Source organism: Zingiber officinale, chromosome 5B, assembly GCF_018446385.1.
Source record: "Zingiber officinale cultivar Zhangliang chromosome 5B, Zo_v1.1, whole genome shotgun sequence".
Classification (NCBI taxonomy): Eukaryota; Viridiplantae; Streptophyta; class Magnoliopsida; order Zingiberales; family Zingiberaceae; genus Zingiber; species Zingiber officinale.
The window spans coordinates 16100703-16121191 of NC_055995.1; the positions used below are offsets into that span (position 1 = coordinate 16100703).

The 20489-nt window shown below is 36.3% G+C and overlaps 1 protein-coding gene across 2 annotated transcripts; it reads right to left on the reverse strand.

Moving 5' to 3' along the window:
* Positions 1–17704, reverse strand: LOC121984167 (auxilin-related protein 2-like). 2 transcript variants are annotated; one of them, XM_042536983.1, is made up of 8 exons: positions 16917–17704; positions 12196–13882; positions 11982–12120; positions 11782–11879; positions 11634–11699; positions 11414–11503; positions 1993–2169; positions 1–338 (listed from the first exon to the last, which is right to left on the reverse strand). In XM_042536983.1, exons 1-8 carry the CDS (start codon positions 17570–17572, stop codon positions 300–302), a joined length of 2952 nt encoding a protein of 983 aa, XP_042392917.1. In that variant the 5' UTR covers positions 17573–17704; the 3' UTR covers positions 1–299. The 2 variants fall into 2 exon arrangements, 1 of the variants encoding a protein (XP_042392917.1); XR_006112801.1 differs by lacking the exon at positions 1–338 and having other exon boundaries at positions 2058–2169; positions 11603–11699.
* Between the last annotated feature and the right edge of the window lie 2785 nt (positions 17705–20489).

A 20489-nucleotide genomic window follows, 5' to 3' on the forward strand; every position in this document is an offset into this window, starting at 1 on the left:
TAATGCGTAACGATAATTTTTCATTCTTTCGAAGAAAATTCTCAACTGTCAAGGAATAGTGAAAACAGTAAAAAAGGGAGAAAAGTAAGGACGAAAAAACACCAGAGAAGAAAGAATCTGCAAGGCATTACACAAATCGAACAAATAGGCAACTTTCTGGATATGCAAATTGATGAAGGCACTAGTGGTAAAAAAACCCAAACTAGAATACACAACCCATAAACATGAGAAGAAAAAAAAACGTGAAGACATCAATATGCACCCAGCAAGTCATGCAACAAAGTCGCCTCGTGGACTTCTTAAAAGAGCTCTTCGGAGTTGAACTTGTTCCAAGCCTCCTGGTTTACATCACAAAACATTCAGAAAAGGAAGGCAAAGTAGTCAATGCTAAAATAGGGTTTTCAGTCATTTTTTTTTCACCATAAAGGAAAACTATGAAACTAACATTTGCTAAGCATCTCCATATTCAACCCAGCATCTTTAAGGATATCTTAACTAAGTCGAGAGCCAAACTCTTTACAAAATGGAGACTTGAAAAAGTCATCAATGATTCTAGTAAAGCAACATCTAGAAGTTCCAATCGAGAAGAAATGGAAAGGATCAATCACCATCTCATATTTCTTAGTTGCAGCAGTTATTTCTTAGTTCTGTTCTGTTTTCAAAACTATAAACAATAGTTAGTACAATTACAAGGAGTCTAAATGTTTTTTCATTACCTCATTAGATCAAAACTTCCTAAAAGATCCTGAACCTTTATACTTGCATGTTGCTTATGAATTTTTTCTCCCTATACTTCCCCAAAAAATCTCGTCTTACTTTTTTGAAAATGTCCAATCAGGTAATCAAAGACATTATAAAGGCAGTTGCACAAACCAAAGCAAAACCAGCAGTCAAGTTGATTCAATATTAACTAAACTCGTAAGGAATTTTACAGACTAAACTCTAGGAATTTTACAGCCTAGAATATCTTACATAAAGCAAAAGTACAAACAAACAGCTCTATGAGAACTTATGCTTTGCTAGTTTTACATGGAGAATTCAGGGTTTAAACTACAAAGCAAAAAACAATTGCACAAGATACTCTTCCCACATTTAGTCATTTATTGTGTGTTTGGTTCACTAAATGGAATTTGAAAAGATAAGGATTAGGTAGGTATTCCTTTGCTGGGTACATGGAATGAATAGATGCTTTATTTGAATTCCTATGGGTTAAAGAATGTTATAGGTAATACACAAGTAAATTTACCAAGAAAATATTTTATTATATGCATGTTTTATCTTATAATTTTTATAGAATAAAATTATCCAATTATGTATGTTTTATTTTAATATTTTATTGATTAGTCACAACCTGCAAATGCAATATACAATTATTTAAAATGTGTAAGTAGCATTTGCAACTTCAAAGCCCTTTCCAGGCCACCTGTCCTTGCAAATAAGTTATTTGCTAAACCAGATAGTCACTTCGTCAAATATGGATCCAACATGATCAAATAAATGCCATGTTCTTTAACTATATGTCCAGCAAATTTTCTCCCATTAGTGCTATAACACTAAAAATTTAAATAGCAGGCCATTATCCACCATTAAAGCTCAATATTAATGTTATTAATGTTAAACATTATCTTGCCGAACCATGTCATGATTCTTAAGCACAAATTCATTTTGGGGGGGCGTAACTAAAGGATGCTAGGCTTCTGGGCTGGCCGCCGTGTGCACTTCTAGATTTACCTGGTGACCGGTGGAAAACTTCTATGGAATCAGGCCGATCACTCCCAGAGATAGTCAATGAGGCTAACTGGAATTATTATTTTTTTTTAAGCACAAATTTATGTTTCACGTATGCAAAAGCACGTGGAATCATGTTTGTAGCTTCATTATGGAGAACAAACCATTTAATACTCTTATAAAACTCACAAGGTTAAGTGAACAATGACAATGATTTCAATTAATACTTCTAAAACAAGGATATATTAGCATGGGAATACAGACCTTCAGGAGATCAAAAACCTTCTCAGCTATGTACTTTTGTTGAAGAGTAGCACCTTTTTGTTGCACTTTATCAGGATGGATGCACAGAGTTGATTTCCTATAAACTTTTTTCACCGCCGCACCAGTAATAAGATCCGTTAATGATACAGGTTGCCAGCCACACTCAGGCCAAAGGACCTATGTGCATGTTTCAAAACAAAAAAATAGGTAAAAGGACTGCAAAGTTTTCAACTGTACTCCTACCTTCTTTTTAAATATAAAATCATGTTAATAGGTTTCTGCTGAGAGGATCACAGAGACGTCCCTTCTAAAAAAAATATTTCTTTTACACACACAAAAAAGACTACTTTTCTAGTTTGGCTGTGAAAATTTGTGTGATTACTTGATAAGGGCATGTGCAGCATAGATCTTATCGCAAATCGACATGCAAAAAATGGATTGCAGAAAGCTTAAAAGTGAAAGCTCTATAATAAGCTTGCTAGATAAACGGTGATAAAAAACTGGCCACCTTGAGTTGAGGAACAACTGAAAAAAGTTAATCTTAAATCAACTATGTGATGTGTGATACCCTAGTTCAATCCTATGGGGCATTGTGGGCTAATATACTTTAGTTTTCCAATTACTAAGGGTAGACAGCAGTATTGGACAAGTAGTTTATGGGTCTCACTGGAAGAATTATTCTAGAGATATAGAAATGTGTGTTTACACAATCCTCAAAAAATATACTAGAGAAAGCTTCAGATAGAGAAATGGCTGTTGACACATTCCTCATAATTTCCCAAAATATCATTTAGTCAGCTAAATGAGCAGATATATTAAAAAAAATCCACAGAATTTGCAAAACCCTCTTTGCTTTTACATTGCTGAGCAAGGAATTATCTTGGCAATGCAATTCAAAAGAAATTGGTCATTAGTTATTGAGCTTACAAGATTAGACCTGACCACGGTTCGGAACCGACGGTTCGACGGTTCGGAACCGCCGGTTCGACGGTTCCAGGCAGGTCGACCCTTAACCTTAACCGCCCAAGACGGTTACGGTTCACGGTTCAGAACCGCCGGTTCACGGTTCGGTTCACGGTTCGTCACGGTTCAAGATTAATATGTTAATAAAAATTAAAAATTAAACATTAAAAATTAGAAATTAAAATTTATTAAAAAAAGGGCTTGCACTTATTTAAGTTGCCTACGTATCCCTTTAGGGGAATCAAAGCCCACGTAGTTCTTTTACATTTTCATTCACTTCCATTTCCTGTTCCTGTCGTATTTGTTCCTTCAGTATCAAAATCTTCAACTTCGTCATCTGAAAGTTGCATTCCTTGGATTCTTTTCTCCGCTCTGGTCCAATCGTCCAGTAATGCTTGGGCTTCCAATGAGTCAGGAGACAAAGTTGATCGTCGTTCATCTAATATGTTGCCGCCGGCACTGAACGTCTGCTCCACAGCAACAGTTGACACTGGACAAGCTAAAATTTCTTTTGCGATCACGGAGAGAACGGGAAAGCTTTGAGCCTTCTGTGACCACCACTTTAAGATATCGAAGTTTTCGCTATCTGCTTCATTAAAATCAAAAGAAGTCGTAAAATAATTCTCAAGTTCCTGTGTGGAACTTGAGGATCCCCGTGGACGTTTTGTCCGTTCTTTTAATAAGAGTTGTGCTTTTGTAAGTTTTAAATTACTACTAGTAGTTTGTTGAATTTCAGAAATATTAATTTGTGTTCCATATTTTGCATAATATTGATTATAAATATCATATAAATAAATTCTAACATTATATATAATATTAATTGGATCAGGGAAGAAGAATCTTTAATTGGAATTAAAGCATCATAATATAAAGTTAACATTTCTTGTAAAACTTCTAATTTAAATCTAGGATCTAAAGCAAATGCAATTAAATAAATTTCAGGAATTAAATAAAAATATTTTTCCCATTTAGTTTTCATAGCTAAGATGCAAGGAGATAAAGATTCATTATTAATATGTTCATTTAAAACTAATACTATATTAGAAAATTTTCTAAAACTAATTGAGCAGTGGGATAATAAACACCGGAAAGTTGTTCGGTTGCATCATTAAATACTTTTAAAATTTCACAAATACTACTACAAATATTCCATTGTTGTGAAAATAAATATATATTAGCATTAGTGTTTTGTGCAAAAATGAACATAATAATTCTTTATATTGAAATGAATCTTGTAATAATTGGTATGTTGAATTCCAACGTGTTGGTACATCACGTGAAATTTTTAGGTCTCATTCCATTAATTTTACAAAACCTACCCCATTGTTTCATTATAGATGGATGAGACCATAAATAAGAAATTGCAATTCTAATTGGTTTAATATAACTTTCTAAAATTTTAAACCATCTTGAACACATAAATTTAAAACATGGCATACACAACGAATATGAAAAATAAACCTCCAATAATAGGTTGACAAACAAATTTTAGATCATCTATACAAGCGGTATTAGAACTAGCATTATCTAATGATATTGAAAATATTTTATGAGTTAAACCATATTCTTCTAAAATTAAACATAATAATTGTGCGATATTATGAGCATTATGTGATTCATCAAAACCTCTATAAGCTAATAATCTTTTTTGGAGATTCCAAGAGTTATCGATCCAATGGCAAGTCACACCCATATACGAATGTGTTTGCCAATGATCACTCCAAATATCGAACATAAAGAAACTTTATTATCTAATTTACTAAATTCATCAATTAAATTCTTTTTCCTTGTTTTACTAATTTTTTAATTGTACAAGTAAGTGTAGTCCTAGGAACACGTTTAGCACATGGATTAAGAGATTCTTTACAAAAATCTTCAAATGTGCATTTAGATCCAAAACTAAAAGAAAGATGTTCTACGGAAACAAATTTAGCTAATGATTCTCTTAATTTATTATCCGAATATAAAAATAAACCGGAATCGGTACTACCGCTAGTTGAAGAAAATCTTGATAATTGTGTTTGAGAACGGTCGAGTCCATATTCCGTCGGGTGCTTCGTTTCTACATGTCGTTTCAACGACCCATAGCCGCCGCTGGCTTGGAATTTGTAGGAAGCATTGCAGTGCTTACATTTTGCACGCATTTCTCCCGACGGAAGAGTGACCTTCTCAAAATGTTTAGTAAAAATAGAAGATTTTAGAGGAGGAAGTTCCCGAACCTTAGAAGTAATTGCATCGGTACTTCCTTGTGTGTCGGGTGTCGGATTCGGAAGATGCTCGATCTCATCATCGGTGGATTGAATGTTGGGGTCCTCCTCCCGCGGATTCATTATTTGCTTTCCCTTCCGAGCTCGAGATGATGCACCTCCGCGGCCTCCTTCCATTGTAATTGAAACCAAGCGTTTAGAATATGAGAATATGAAATTAAGAATAAAGATGTGTGTGAAAAATGATGAAATAAGCTCTCTATTTATAGAGTTTTGATAGTAACGGACACTAAATCATAGCCATTGATCAAACGGTCAAATGATCCTAACCGTTGAAAAAATACCTAAAAACCCTCCCAACGGCTATGAACCGCCGGTTAACCGGCGGTTCAAGCCGTTTAAAGAAAAAAAATTTGCGGCTGAACCGCCGGTTCAACCCGCTGGTTAACCGGCGGTTCGCCGGTTTTACAACCAATGAACCAGAACTGGCCCGGCAACTTGCCGGGCCGGTTCCGGTTCGACCCGGCGAACCGGGTCAACGGGCAACCGGCCCGTTGACCCAGTTACGGGCCCGGGCCGGGTCCGGGCCAGACCCGGCCCGGGGTCGGGTCTATACAAGATCCAATACACAGGCTAGTATAATTAAATAAGAATAAAATGTGATCAAGTACAAAAGACAGGCTGTCATTATTTAAAGAAATGAAAAAAGGTGAAAAGTAATAGTCTGGTTGAAAGTCCTTAAATAAAATGTCAGGAAGAAAAAGTGTTCAATACTTCAACTCCTAGCCTTGTGTTAGTTAATCTTTGGCTTTCTCTAGTTAACCTCACATTCTGTCAATAGTGCACATGCCATTATGATAAACAAAATTCACACTAGGTGGAACAAGTCCATTATAAAGGACTTGAGGGATTGAAGGATTAACAAACTAGTAGATAATTCTCTAAATGAAGGTGCAACAAAACACAAACAAGCACCACCAATGGTAGTTGTTCCCTTCTCCACACGTTCATCTTCCCAACTATCAAGTAAACAAAACATATAAGCAAGAGCCAATTTTTACTTGTGAGATTCCAGAACCAGTATCCATATACCAAATGGTGGTCCAATCCTAGCATCCATACTTTATTTGACAAGAAATGAAACTGCACACAAAGTAGGGAAAAACTTGACTAAGAAAGACTTGCAATAAACTAGGATGACTATCATCAACAACTTTAGCAAACCAAACACTGAAATCTATCTCAATCTGCTAGGTAGAAATCAACCTTAGTCTTAATGAGATGAAGCTTGGACTGGATTTTGATAGACAACATAATTTAATAAGACAGGCAATAGAAGCCACTTGATAGGATAGTGGTTTGTTCAAAGTTCTAGTGCAACATAAATTTGGCCAACAAGTAGAGAAAGATGATGAGGGTTATATGTTACATAGTATTTGCTTTCTTTTCAGTGACCTAATTGAAAATTTTTAAAACTAATGGACTCATTTGCAAAAATGTTAATCAGCAACCTAACCCCACTTCTCCCCCCAACCTGTGTTGTGCTTTCTCTTCCCTCTAATCCAGCCGCCACCACCATGCTGCACTCATGTCAGAACCACGGCCACCTATGCCTAAAGCAATTGTTGTCATCAAAACCACCACCTCTTCCATCTCCAATCTCTTCCTTCATGATCTCTCTCTCTCTCTCTCTTGATGTCCCAATGCTGCCTTGGGTCATCGCCACCATTGCTTCCCCTGAAGCAATCACCACTTCGTTGATTCTTTCACATGATGTGTGACCTAACCGTCTACAAGGCAAGCCACCAATCACTATCCTATCATGGTTGTAGGTTGTGCTTGCCAATCTCAGGGAATCACTATCCTTTTGCTGGAATTTTTGGCACGATCAATTCATTGATGCAAGCGCTAGTTTCCTACTGAGCCACCTTTATTGTCTTGCTCAGAAGGAGAGCAATACTAACTCAGTCGTTTCCACTTTGTGGCCTAGTTATTTGCATAAATATAACATATTTAAATCGGATATTTGTTCAATATTATGACTTATGTTCTAATGAGTTGGAGATAGAGCTAGGCGTAAAAGGATTCATATAATCAACCCCACCTAGTGGGATAAGGGTTGGTTGTTGTTGTTGTAGTATGTTCTAATGAGTCAAGACTCTTTTTCATAAGATGTTATGTTGTGTATTTCGTAAATCTTGAGGATTAAGTAGTTTGTACCTTTTGATGGTGAGCATGAATAACTAAAGTGTACTTGTCATGAAAATTGCTTTATGTTAAAAATGTGTTATCATTCACATCTAACATATCTAGTTACTAGCATAACATTGGGATGACGCAGTTGATCCCTGCACAGGTGGTTGCTCCAATAGGTCTTGGGGTCAATTCCCAGTGGGTGCAAAATGCCTCGTTGGGTGTTTGACCTCCCCTATGCAAAGAGTCACTGCGCTAAAGCAAAATGTCCCTCGTGATTTACCTGCCTCTTGCCGTGGGGGGTCATCGATACTAGGCCACTTAGGGTGAGCGATATCACCTTTTGCTCCAATAGCATAACCCCGAGATGTTTTTAGTCATCTTGTATGTTATGTGAATTTCTTCTTTCAGGTAGTTTATTATTCCTTTCAGTACATTTTCCTTATGAATGATTAAATTTATAACAAAGATCAAATAATTCTAAAGTTGTTGGAAAGGAAAACTATTTTTGTAATTGTCTCTACTCTTATTTCTTGATATGTGTTTATCTACTGCTTGTCCATTTGACATTCATAGTTGTCTAGCATGTTTTGATGGCACCTAATAAAAAAAGGGCAGCCCGGTGCACGAAGCTCTCGCCATGAGGGGTCCCGAGGAAGGATCCATTGTACGCAGCCTTACCCTGCTAAAAGCAGAGGCTGTTTCCAGGATTCGAACCCGTGACCTTTTGGTCACATGGCAACAACTTTACCGTTGTGCCAAGGCTCCCCTTCTTTGATGACACCTAATAAACAAGAAAAAATAAGTATACTGAAAATATGTGAATTAAAGCATAACTTTCAATAAACAATAAAACAAAGAATTCATTATTTAAATATGTGAATTAAAGCATAACTTTCATTAAACAATAAAACAAAGAATTCATTATTTATATCTTAGAGCTTCAGCTCCACACTTTGAAAAGAGTTCTGTGAGTTTGGACCTCACGCTCTATAGGGGTTGCATGATTAGTTATATAAATTAACAAAATAATAAATGCATCACTTATACCATAGGGCTCTAGCAGTCTAGCTTCACACTCTAAAGGAGTTACATGACCACTTATATTGAATTAATAAAATAAATAAAATGCTTATATCAAAAAGCATTGACTCCACACTCAAAAATGACTCTCAAGTCTTTTTGCATGTGTATGCTTTGACTATTTTATAAAAAATATTTTTTTATTTGGCGGACAGCAGGTTATTCACCCTTTTTTTTTGTAAGTTGCATTTCATTGTATTACAGGTCATTCACACTTTGATTTATATTTATATATAATGTGTTCTCGTATTGAGTAGATTGCATATCATTCACTTTATATATATGCGAGATATCTTTATCGAGTGAATTGCAAATTGTTCATAAGATATATATATTTATCTATGTTTATGATGCATTTTGTATTGAGTAGATTGTGGGTTGTTCATTTCTATGTGAGTCGTTTGCCCTTATGTATAATGTTTATAACATTCCCTGATAAATACAAAAAGTAATAATTGTAAGTGTATAAAAGAGGAACCAGGAGAAATGATAAAACCATCTAAGAGAATTTAAGAAAAAATTGTGATAAGAGAGCAACAAGGTTAAATATAGAAAATGATAAACCTGACTATTTACCACTCATTAAATTTTGTTATGAGATATATTATTTGACATCATGCACTTCCTTCTCATATCCACTTTACATTTTTATACTCACATTTTTTACTTCTAAATTATTTTTTGAGATTTGTGTATAATATTGGTGGAGTTTTTTCAAAGGTTGCATTTAATTAGTTTGGTTGGCATCTGCATATATTTTTGATTTGGCATTATTGCAGTTCATGTGGCAAGCAAAGGTAGCTTCATGACAAGTCTAGCTCATGCAAGGCATGGCATTATACATTAAGCAATGACTATGATAATGGCAGTTCTTTATTTCATGAGGATGACGATTGCATTATCTTAGATTTCAAGGTTATCAGTTATGGTTATCAGAATCAATAACAATATAAGGACTACATAGTTGAAAAGTCTAAATGCTAGTGGTATTGATTGGTAGGATATGTGAAATCAATTTCATTAAGAAAAAAAAGAAAACAATAGAACAAATTCATAGATGGCATGTGCGTTGATGTTGAATTTTAACAATATTTATATTATTCTGGGAAAAAAGATCAAAGCAGCGGCCTTTATTTCCAAAATCATCAAAGGGCATCCCTATTTTCAATATTATCAAAGGGAAACCCTATCACTTATAATATGCCCATTATACTCATTTTTATCCACATTATACTCATTTTTATCCTGATTTATTAAAAATAATCGATAAATTTAAAACCATTTACTTTTGTGAGTTTCAAGCAAAAACTTTCCTAATTCAAATGAAAATGTATTTGACTGTTCACTTTTCAAACCATTGACTATTCATATGTAGAGTTGGAAAGGCTTCAAATTAACAAATTGAATCTATTCATTTTGTCAGTTTGAGAATTCAATGTGAATTGCAATATATTCATTAATTAAAGTGTTCAAGCAGTTCAATGAGAATAATATATATTCATTTTGTAGCAGGTCTAAAGTTAGAACTTAAAATGATTTTTATTTCAGAATGGTAAAAAAGGCAGTTTTATTAGATAAACTAAAAGGGTATAATAAGTAAAAAGGTGATTGGGTGCCTTTGATAATAATCAAAATAAGGATGCCCATTTAAAGATTTTGAAAATAAGGGGAGCCTTCTATTTATTTCTTTCTCCTATTATGTTTCTTTAAATACCAGAATTTTAATAATACAAATCATAAATAACAAATTGTAGAATTAATAGAATTAGATTAGCAACACATATATTACTAAAAGCTTATTATAACTACCTGTTCACTATCATCGTTCTTATTTAATATCATAGTTTAGAAATCTTAAATAAAATCATACTATCATTAAAAATTATATTTGATTAGAAAAATAATATATATTAAATCATATTTATTAATGTAGAATCAACAAAATAATACAAATATGTCTTAATAAATGATAAGATCAAATTTATTAATATAGATTTTTAAAAAATAGAATAATATATCTTATTTGATAAAAAAATATATATCTAGTATTACAGGGTGTAATTGGGACCTAAATTAGATCAAATTGACATTATAGGAAAGAAGGATTTTAGACAATTGTACATTGAGAGAAAGTGAATGAGATAGATGAGGCACTCGGTTTATCTAGTCAAATCATGAGCATTCATTGAAGCTGACCATGCAATCTCGTTATGTATCTCAAGAGGTGATGACCCTAAGGAATTTAACATAGAATTAATATATCAATAAAGGCTCTCTACCCCTTCCATGCATATTTACTAGGTTTTAAGTTGGGATCGGCCAAACTTTGGCTAGATTTACCTGACTCCCTGGTGTCTTGAGTTAATTCGACCAAATTTCAACTGATTCCATCATTTTTCACTCTTAATTTAACCAAAATATAATTGATTATATGGTTTCCATCTATTTTCTAGTCAATTCTAATTCAGTTCTACTTATATTTTTCAAATCCTTAATATTTTAAATTACAACATCAATCTTTATGAGATTTCTAAATGCCTATGCCAATACAAATACAACTTAGTATCAAATGATAAGATGGGACCGAAAACATGTTTAAGGAATAGATGACTATCCATATAAAACTTGAGTTTATATTTCTATCTGGGTTTATTGAAGTGTTGCTTATTACTAGAAGTTTCTGAATTGTTAGTGAGTTACAATTTCAGTTGCATACACATATACATTGCACATGCAACAAACTCAGATATGAAATTATATAAGCGTGTCCCTTGGTTTTGCTAGCATGTGCCTTCATCTTATCTCCTAAGCCATATGTTCATTAACTCCTAGTGTCTTTAAAAACATTTACCAAAGCATATAGGAGAATTGAAACAGTGATAATCACTCAGCAGATCAGCTTTAGAACTTTTTATGCAGTAATGTTTTTTGAGCAACATAGGCAAGACATTCAACCATATAGAGTGAGAACTCACATATTGTAGTGATGAGAGTAAAGCACGCAGATTGCCTTCTTTTCCAGCAGCCCAACGTTTTATCTCAATATCTAATGTTTCAGCAATCCTCTGAAATTCATCATATAGCATATGTATCATATAAATAAATGTATTGACAATTTTAAATCAAGATCTAGTGAGATTACAGAAGGTAGAAAAGATTCCAACCAAGTTTAATTTGGAGAACTTGGTAGCTTACATGTCTCTCTGCTTGCTCTTTCTGGATTTGTAAATCACGTTCATTTTTCTCAGCTAGGGCTTTCACCTGTGAACAAATTCCAATAGGGCTAACTGCCTAAAATTAGCTTATTTCAGTTCTATTAAAGTAACAAAGCTGTGAACATTACCGCACGTTCTTGCGTCCTCTGATGGCGCTCAAGTCTAGCTCTTCTTCGTTCTTCAGTCTCGCCTTCAATATCTTGAAATTCTCCAGATGATGGGGGCGCTTTTAGAGTAAACGTGTTATTAGTTGAAACAAGCTATTTATCTCACTAGCTCTGAAAAATTACAGGAACCAAAAGAATGCTGCACTAGAAAAAACACTTACCTCCAAATATGGAACTAAGGTCATCCACAATATTAGCACTAGAAGATGCCTTCCTAACGGTAGATGAAGAACCTGAGGCCGTTCTCAGTGATCCATCAGAACTCCCTCTATTCTGAACTTTAACTTCAAACATTGTCTCCTAAAAACAAAGACAGCTAGTGTTAACAAACAAAAATCACATGGTATTGACCCCAGAATGGATTTTGTTTCTTACTGAAGCGGTAGATCTTTGCTTTGGGGCACTAGTTGCTCGGGAGCTCATGCCAAAAAATGACTCAAGATCATTTTCTTCCTTCTGTTCTTCTCTTGCAGCAGCAGCAGCCGCCTTTTCTCGAGCTGCTGCAGCAGTCCTTTCCCGAGCTTCTGCAGCAGCTCTTTCTACTGCAGCTCTCTGGGCTCTTTGTCGTGCTTCTGCAGCAGCTCTCTCCACAGCAGCCCTTTCCCTAGCCACATTCACCTTTTCCCTTGCTTCTGCAGCTGCCTTTTCATCTCTTTCTCTTGCCTCTGCAGCAGCTCTTTCTCTAGCCTCTGCAGCAGCCCTTTCTCTAGCCTCGGTTGCGGCTCTTTCTCTTGCCTCAAAGGAAGCCTTTTCCCTTGCCTCTATAGCAGCCTTCTCCCTTACCTCTGCAGCTGCCTTTTCAGCTCTTTCCCTTGCCAATGTGGCAGCTCTTTCACGTGCCTCAGCAGCCGCCCTCTGAACTGCTGCTCTCTCAGCCCGTTGTCGTGCTTCAGCAGCTGCCTTCTCTGCTTTTTGTCGAGCTTCAGCAGCTGCTCTTTCCCTAGCCTCTCTTATAGCTCTCTCTGCAACTTGTCTGGCCTTTTCTCTTTCCTTCTCTAGTTCTTGCTCTCTTTCCTTTTCTAATCTCTTTTCCTCTTCTCTATCTTCCCTTTCCTTTTGTAATCGTTCCTGGTCCAATCTTTCTACTCTTTCCGTACCTCCAAGATCTTTTCCATCTAATTTTTTTTTTCCATTTTTTTCTTGGTGCGCATATTCATGGTTCCTAGAAAATATTGTGTCATATTCTCTCTCCATTAGCTCCTCACCATGTTGGAACTTTGCCTCACCTCTGTCCTTCATAGCAGCTGCTGCAGAAATTTTTTGATTTAATTCTACACTATTGAAAATGTCTTCATTATGCATAGCATATGCTTTAGATTTGCTCATAGCAAAATCTTCAAGGTTGTCTAATGGAAATCTGTTTATGGAACTTCTATCATAAGGATGGCTATGGGTGAACTGTTGAAGAGGCTCATTATCATTTGTTTTTGCGTCAACATTGAAACGTGTGTGTTTTATGACAAGTAGAGGTGGTTGCCTTGAAGGAGGTGGAGCATTTGTAGGTTGAGTGTGAAGGGGGACTTCTGAAACAGTAAGCCAGACATCATCTCTGGTTTCAGTATGTCTATAAATTTTGGGTGCTTGATCCCTTGTAGTGTTTCTTTCATGCGTGTCTGTATTAGGGCCATTTCTACCAGTGGGGCTGTGCAAGTCATCGAATTTCCTGACTTCCACCTTTGGCATGATGTTATCAAATACATAAGTGAAAGAGGGGTGAGGTGGTTCCGTTCCTAATTCATCATAACTAGAGCTTTTAGTTTGGAAATCATCTAAAAAACTACTCTCCTTGTACCTCTCATCTATTTTGTCTGAGGATGAAGTCACTGACTTTGAGGCTCCATCAAAAGTATTGCTATCAGCAAAGATCCTCTTACTAGTAGAATGCATGGCTTTTGAACTTACAGGCCTCCTAATGTTTTCTAAAGGGTCAGAAAATAAACAAGATGATGAGTATGCTGAGGTAGATACAGACTCCAAAACAATGAATGGAGCTTCTGCTTTATTTGTAGCTGGTGTAGCTGTTGAGGCATCTGGCTTCTGGTGTCTGGCCTCTGGAGCTTCCCTGCAAAAGAGCTTTATATTATAAAAATATGGTGATAGCAAGAACAAAAATTTGACATAAATACAAAAATTAATGAAAAATGAAAAAATGGGGGAAAACAAGGGCCAGAATCTATATAATCAATGGAGACTTGGCATAAAAAGAAAAAGATCAGAGAGGATAGACTTCAAGGAATTCAGTAATGTGATTAGAATCTGGGGAGCAGTTCGATCTGTTTTCTATATAGAGAGTGGAAAGCAAGCTAGATAATGCAAATTAAGGGGGTCTTTGGTTGATGAGTTTAGGAATGAGTGAATGGAATGATAGTAAAAGATAGTGTTTGGATTGTGGGCTTGGGAATGATAATTTGGGAATGATTTCTAAATTTATGGGAATCAACCAAACCCATATAACTAGATAGGTTTCATTCCCATTCCCATTCTACCTTACTATCAAACTCATACCCATAGTCATTCCCGTCATTTAACCAAACGCCACCTAAGAACTTAATACTATTAAAGTATGTAAGAGTTTATTTTGAAGATCCTTATATTTAGAAGAAAAAGTTAATTAAGGTAATTTAGTTTTGGAAATTGTCTTATATAGAGAACAAAGGGTATCCAAGTTTAATAGAATCCGTTTAGATATGTGGTTATTTCTTTTCTATAATGTTCTAGGCTATTTCCAATTTTATTTGAGTTGATCTTTAAAAAAAGTCTTCAAATATGTGGTTATTTCTTTTCTATAATGTTCTAGGCTATTTCCAATTTTATTTGGGTTGATCTTTAAAAAAAGTCTTCAATTGCCCCATCTTAACCATCTTTCAGACCTTTAGAAGTTTTGTACTCTATGTATGGAGTACAAAAACATCCAACTTGACAAAGCCACCTCAAAAGGTTAACAAGTGGTATGCCAGCTGTTACAGCCATCCCAATAAAAGTATATAGTTCATCAGCTTCGAGAGATATATATGCATGTAAGTCAAACATTGAACATGAACCATTTGGTACATTGTTTGCACAATTAACTGAATGAAGCTAAGAGTGTGACAAAATTTCTTGAAAATACAAGGAATCAGAGCAAAACAAATATTCAACTGATAAAGCATACATTTCAAATAGTTCACAGCTAAAATTAGTACAACTGGAAGAAAAATAAAGAATTTTATTGGCCATGTGGCAGAATGCATATAGTGATAGCAAATCCTAGAAAAAATGGGTTAACTATAAAACATAGCTCATAATTTGGGTTAGCTTCAAATCGAGTTCATTTTGGAATATTTTTAATTATATGTATCATGTTTTAGTTTTGTTTCAAGTCAAGCATTTACTTTAAAATTACAATTTCAAGTCTCATGTCTTAATTTTGTTGTAATTCTAGTCACATACTTTCATGCCTCAAGGGCTACTTCCACTTTTAAGCTTTCAGATCAAAAGAGAGTAGAAAGTCAACCATTTTTAAAATTCACAACTTACTTCAAAATGGTGTTTCTCATCATTTATCAAAGTGTCTCCTGCAAGTTTTCATCAAGGAAATGTGCAAATAATGAATGGTTACTTTTCCATCACAATTTGAGATTGCATACCCTATGCTTGACTTTTGCCAAAAAGGACAAGAGAGGTACCATTAAAATAAGTATGCCAAAGTGCATAAATCACAAATTATAGGATTAACTCAGATGATATGATCATATAACCAACTGGTTTGTCCATTTGAACTTAATGCTAAAGTTGTCCCCTTGATTCTATCTCTTATGTACCTTATAAACATCTTACTATCACAAAGAGAGGGGAACCAAAGTGTAGAGAGGTGAAGGAGGAAGTGGAAGGGTGAAGGGAATTAAAATAGTTCACTGGCTTGTAAATTTTAAAGGTTTTATCACCTAACATAGCATTCATATGGTGAGAGCTTATTTACCCACGCATTAACCACTGAAACATGGCAAAAGCAACAAAGAACATGCCAAAAGATGCAGTTGTAGATTGAGCAAATGCATTGAATCTGCCCAACCAAACATCATTACCAATAATTACCCCAATTGACCAATCAATAGATGATATCCCAGACTAAGCAATCCAATGATAGCCATCACTATCATCATCTTGTCCCTGTGAATATTGTAAATTTTCGTTCCTTAGATGACACATGCTCCCATAACTACATAGTAACCAGTTGATAGTTACACGTCCTTGTAAGATTATGTTTACCTCAACCCCTCAACCTAGCCCCTGTGAGGACACTATGAAACAACACAGCAAGTCCTACCAGCCATAATGCAGACACATCCATTCAAATTCCATATATGTATCTCAAACTAGCCTGCTTGGTTGCTAGGTAGCTTCGACTATCCCAAAGAATGCCATAAGGCAACTTAGTTTAATTTAATCAATTGGTTTAAGGCATTTCTTAGGCCCACACGAGCACCATGAGGACAATAAATGCCAAGAACACTGATTCCTTATCCAATAAGCTCACTTGGATACCTTGATATGATAAGCTATAAGCATTTGATTCAGTTGACAAGGAAAAGCCATGTCCACTAGTGTCTCTAGCAAGTTAATTCAGTTGGTTCCAAGAATCTCCTTATATAGCATATTTTCAAAAGAAAACTAGGTCTAATCAATGAAGCACATATATAAAAGCAAAGGTCAACAATTTAGAATACTTCCACTTTAGTTTATTGCCCATATGTTCAGTTGGAGGGTGGAAAATAATCGCATCAAAACAACATCAGGTGCACCACTTTTTCTTTCTGATAGACAATTTGCATATTTGCCTCCATTTTCAACAACTAGAAGATATAAGTCACAAAGTTCAGTTAAAGTGGTGTACCACAGATCTAAAACAAACATACATCAGAAAATTGGACATGCACAACAGGTTACTATCCTGAATCTCAATATAAACATATTTAGTAAACTGCTTTGATTCGTGACGTAAATGTTTTCATTGTCGCCCCAAGTTCAATTAAGGGGTAACAACAAAATTTACTCTGCAATTGTAACGTTCAGCAAACAAGCAACAATCAAATTCACCTATTAGTCAGACATCATACCTGTCTTTCAGCTGGCTGTTCTTACTGAATCCTGATATCAGCTCATCAAACTCTGAGATATTCTGTTCCTCCTTCTCCAAAGATTTCCCATCACTCCTGCCTTTAGACTCTGGCATTTGCTTCTGAAAGTTCTGAAGAAGATCCGCAAACGGAGGTGTCGAAACATGACCGGATCCTGACAAAATGGAAGAAAAAATACCCTCATACTTCGATGATGACGAGTTCTTCAGGCCCGGAGGCCCGTCGAATATGTCGTCATCATATACCGGCTTATCATAGACAGGCAAAGCAGACGAGGTCTTTGTAGTCGAATCCGCGAGGCCATCAAATATAACATCCAAGGATGTCTGCGATGAAGAAGTAGCAGAACGACCACGAGAAGACGAATTTGATGATCCCAAGACGCCAACGAAGACATAATCATCGGAGATGCCAGCTCCGCTGTCGCTGACGAAGGGGTCGTTAGTCGAGGTTGGATTCCGTCCGGATCTCGCCGTGCTCCTGGATGATCCGGCAGAGTAGGATCCTTCTCGTAGTCCTACCGCCTCGGTTTTGGAGGCGGACATAGGGGCGGACTTACCCTGCGGCCGGAGCCCGAAGTCGCGAGCAAATTTATCAGATAGCTCGTCCATGGAAGAGGAAGATTCCGATCGCATCTTCCACTGTTTGTACTTTGGAGAAAGAGGTCTCCGCCGGCGGAGGTCTCCGGCTGCCGGGCGGCGAACGAGGGAAGGGGAGGTAGAGGAGCAAGGGAGGTTCGGCGATGAGTTGGGATTTAGAAAAAGAAGGGACTCTGACTCGACCGAAAATAATTTAACTCGGGCAGGAGTACGGAATCAGGATCCCTCTCGGAGTTGATGCTTTTTCATTCGTTGGAGATCCGTGTCCGCTGCTCGAAGCGGAGCAGTCGATGAGCCTGATTCGGAAACTGGAAGAAGATCGATATGTTGTGAAGCGTGCAGATCCTTCCATAATCATGATCCCTTCCGGTACATTTAATCGTGATTAGAATCCGATTAAAAATATCTGTGATTTTCCTTAAATTAATCTTCCCTACTACTAGATTATAATTAGGACAGGTGGACGGACTATGTCCCTGTTCTATGCCATATAGTATATTCATCATCTTATTCAAATTATAATTTAATGGAAAGATAAATTTAAGAAATGATAGTCAATTTTAATTGATTCTAATTATAATCTAATTTACTGAAGGGATTAACAATTTTAGATCATAGAATCTCAAAAAGGGATCCTGTGATCCATAAACACTGGACAATATCTTGATCCAATATTTACATTAGTGGAAAGTAATAGTCGTCATCTGTTTAAATGTAGATATCATTATCTCTCATCAATTTATTTTTATTGGTCCAAAAATGAATAAAAAAAAAAATAAGGTCCAAAAATGAATAAAAAAAAAGATAATCTAAAGGATCTCATTCTATAGAATCTCTCTGTGTCAATGGCATAAGGGAATAGGAGAAATGGTTGGGATAGGATGCAGTCTCTTGGACCAATCAGTTTAGTACGCCGGAGTGGTCTGTGTAAAATGCAGAAAAATGAAGTTTTTTTTTTCTTCCATTTTTCCAATTGTAAGACTTCTGTATCATAATTGTACCATTAATGATCATTTTTTTTAAAAAAAAAAAAATCAATCCATACAATTTTCTCTTTGTGATTTATGTGCAAAGGTTTAGTTTTTTATGACAATTTACTGAACAACGTAGTAGATTTTGTATATAATAAAAAAATATATATCCATTTTGGAATTGACTAAATCAAGTATTTTATTTCATTTTATTTTCTATAATGCTTCTCTTCTTTTTTATTTTATTTTATTTTTAAAAAAACTTAATCTCCAAGTCCTCTTCTTTCATCTATGTTTCCTCCATCATTAGAGCATCGATCGCAGTTGTATGTCGTCGTTCCTTCACCTCCACCCAGCAACACAAAAAGACATGACACATCAATAACGATGGTAAAATCCGTCGATTTTAAAAGAGACACTGGGGTGATATTTTCTCACCATTCCATTCCAACTTCATTCACTCTCTTTTCATGATTTCCACATCGTTGCGTTGCATTATTTTTTCAGTATTTAGTCTCGTTTTTGAGTTTCTTGTTATTGTTAGAGGTAAAGTTCGACGAGTCGGAGAAGTTAGCCATAAGAGGATGAATATGAGTGCTTTCGGAGGATGAGACTGACTTCGTTGATTCTTCATCGGAAGGTGACTCTAGTTGCAAGAGTGTTGATGCGTCCCTAGTGGTGAAGTAAGTTTTTTATTTCATATTAAGGATCTAAATTTCATATGTTTTAGGATGGTTCTTTTTTTTTACCGGTAGTTGTTTGATGAAATGCCAAGGCAGACGATGATGGAGGAGACTCGTCGAAATGAAGATGAAGAAAGATGGATGAGAGATTAGATTTTTTTAGAGGAAAATATTGTAAGTACCCCAGAATAGTTTTGATGTAATCAACCGAGTTAAATTATGTTATGTAAATCTGATACCTTATGTCTAAGTGTGTAAAGACTTAGCAACGCAAAAAGTTAAGCGGAAGATGTAGTGAGTGAAAAGGATGACACGGAAGCTAGTGTTGGTGCTACAAACACTAGCTAATCTAACTTGAGTTTTGATATTGGCAAAGGTTCAAAGTTAAGATATGTTATTATTTTAACAAGTCTAACAAGAGTGCAAGAAAGTCCTAAGTGATCTTAGGTAAGGTGAAAGTCCTAGTTAAGGCTAGGTAAAGAAGTCGTAGTGGACACTAGGCGTGTGAAAAGTTCTAGCTGCGGTTAAGGAACGAAGTCCTAGTCTGTGGGATTGAGCAAAGACTTGGCAGGTCGAGGACGTTGGGCAAAATCCTAGGATCGAGGACACTTAGTGAAAGTCCTAGGGGTTATAGACACTAGGCGGAAGATTGGATGGGTCAGAGTTTGGGCGTCTAACGGAAAGTCCTGAGATCTCAGATGCTAAGCAAAAGTCCAGACAGTCTGGAGGATTGGTCTGTCAATCCTGAGACGAGTAGGTGAGGGCGCGCTCCTCAAAGAGAGAATAGTAGACATCGATTTGATCTAGAGTTTCAGCAAAATTCAAAGTCAGGACTGGACAGTCCAGAGACTATCAAAATCATTTTACTTTACATATTATTTATACTTGTACTAACCTTGTGATACAGAAAGCGGGTAGCTGGAAAATAGAGCTCCAGGTTCCCAAAGCTTGTCCTGGCACCCGGACGTCCAAGCGCCTTGACGTCTGAACGCTCGAAGTTGCTTTAGGCGCTCGGGTAAGCGAAGATGAGGGAGCGCCTCGGGTGGGTGCCTAGCCAGGCACCCGGACAGTCCAGACGCTCGGAGTTGCTTCAGGTGCTCGGACAAGCAAAAAGTCATCTTCATTCTAAGTTTGAGTGTGATGACTGGCTGACCCACATCAACGGTCCAGGCATCCAAAAATGGATAAACTTCTCGGATGGAGTTTCGACGAGAGCTCGCCACGCCAGCACACTCTAGGAGCCCGGGAGGGGATCCAAGTGCCCGAATGGGGCTATAAAGGAGGGTTCGACTAACAGTT

Bases quoted from the DNA above. Each gene is read 5' to 3' on its own strand.
- LOC121984167 (XM_042536983.1), bottom strand. From the start codon at position 17,572: ATGCGATCGGAATCTTCCTCTTCCATGGACGAGCTATCTGATAAATTT. The intron at 12,121-12,195 runs GTAAGAAACAAA...CTTTGTTTTTAG, and splicing joins AGCAAAGATCTACCGCTTCA to GAGACAATGTTTGAAGTTAA. The intron at 2,170-11,413 runs GTGAGTTCTCAC...ACATGCACATAG, and splicing joins TACTCTCATCACTACAATAT to GTCCTTTGGCCTGAGTGTGG.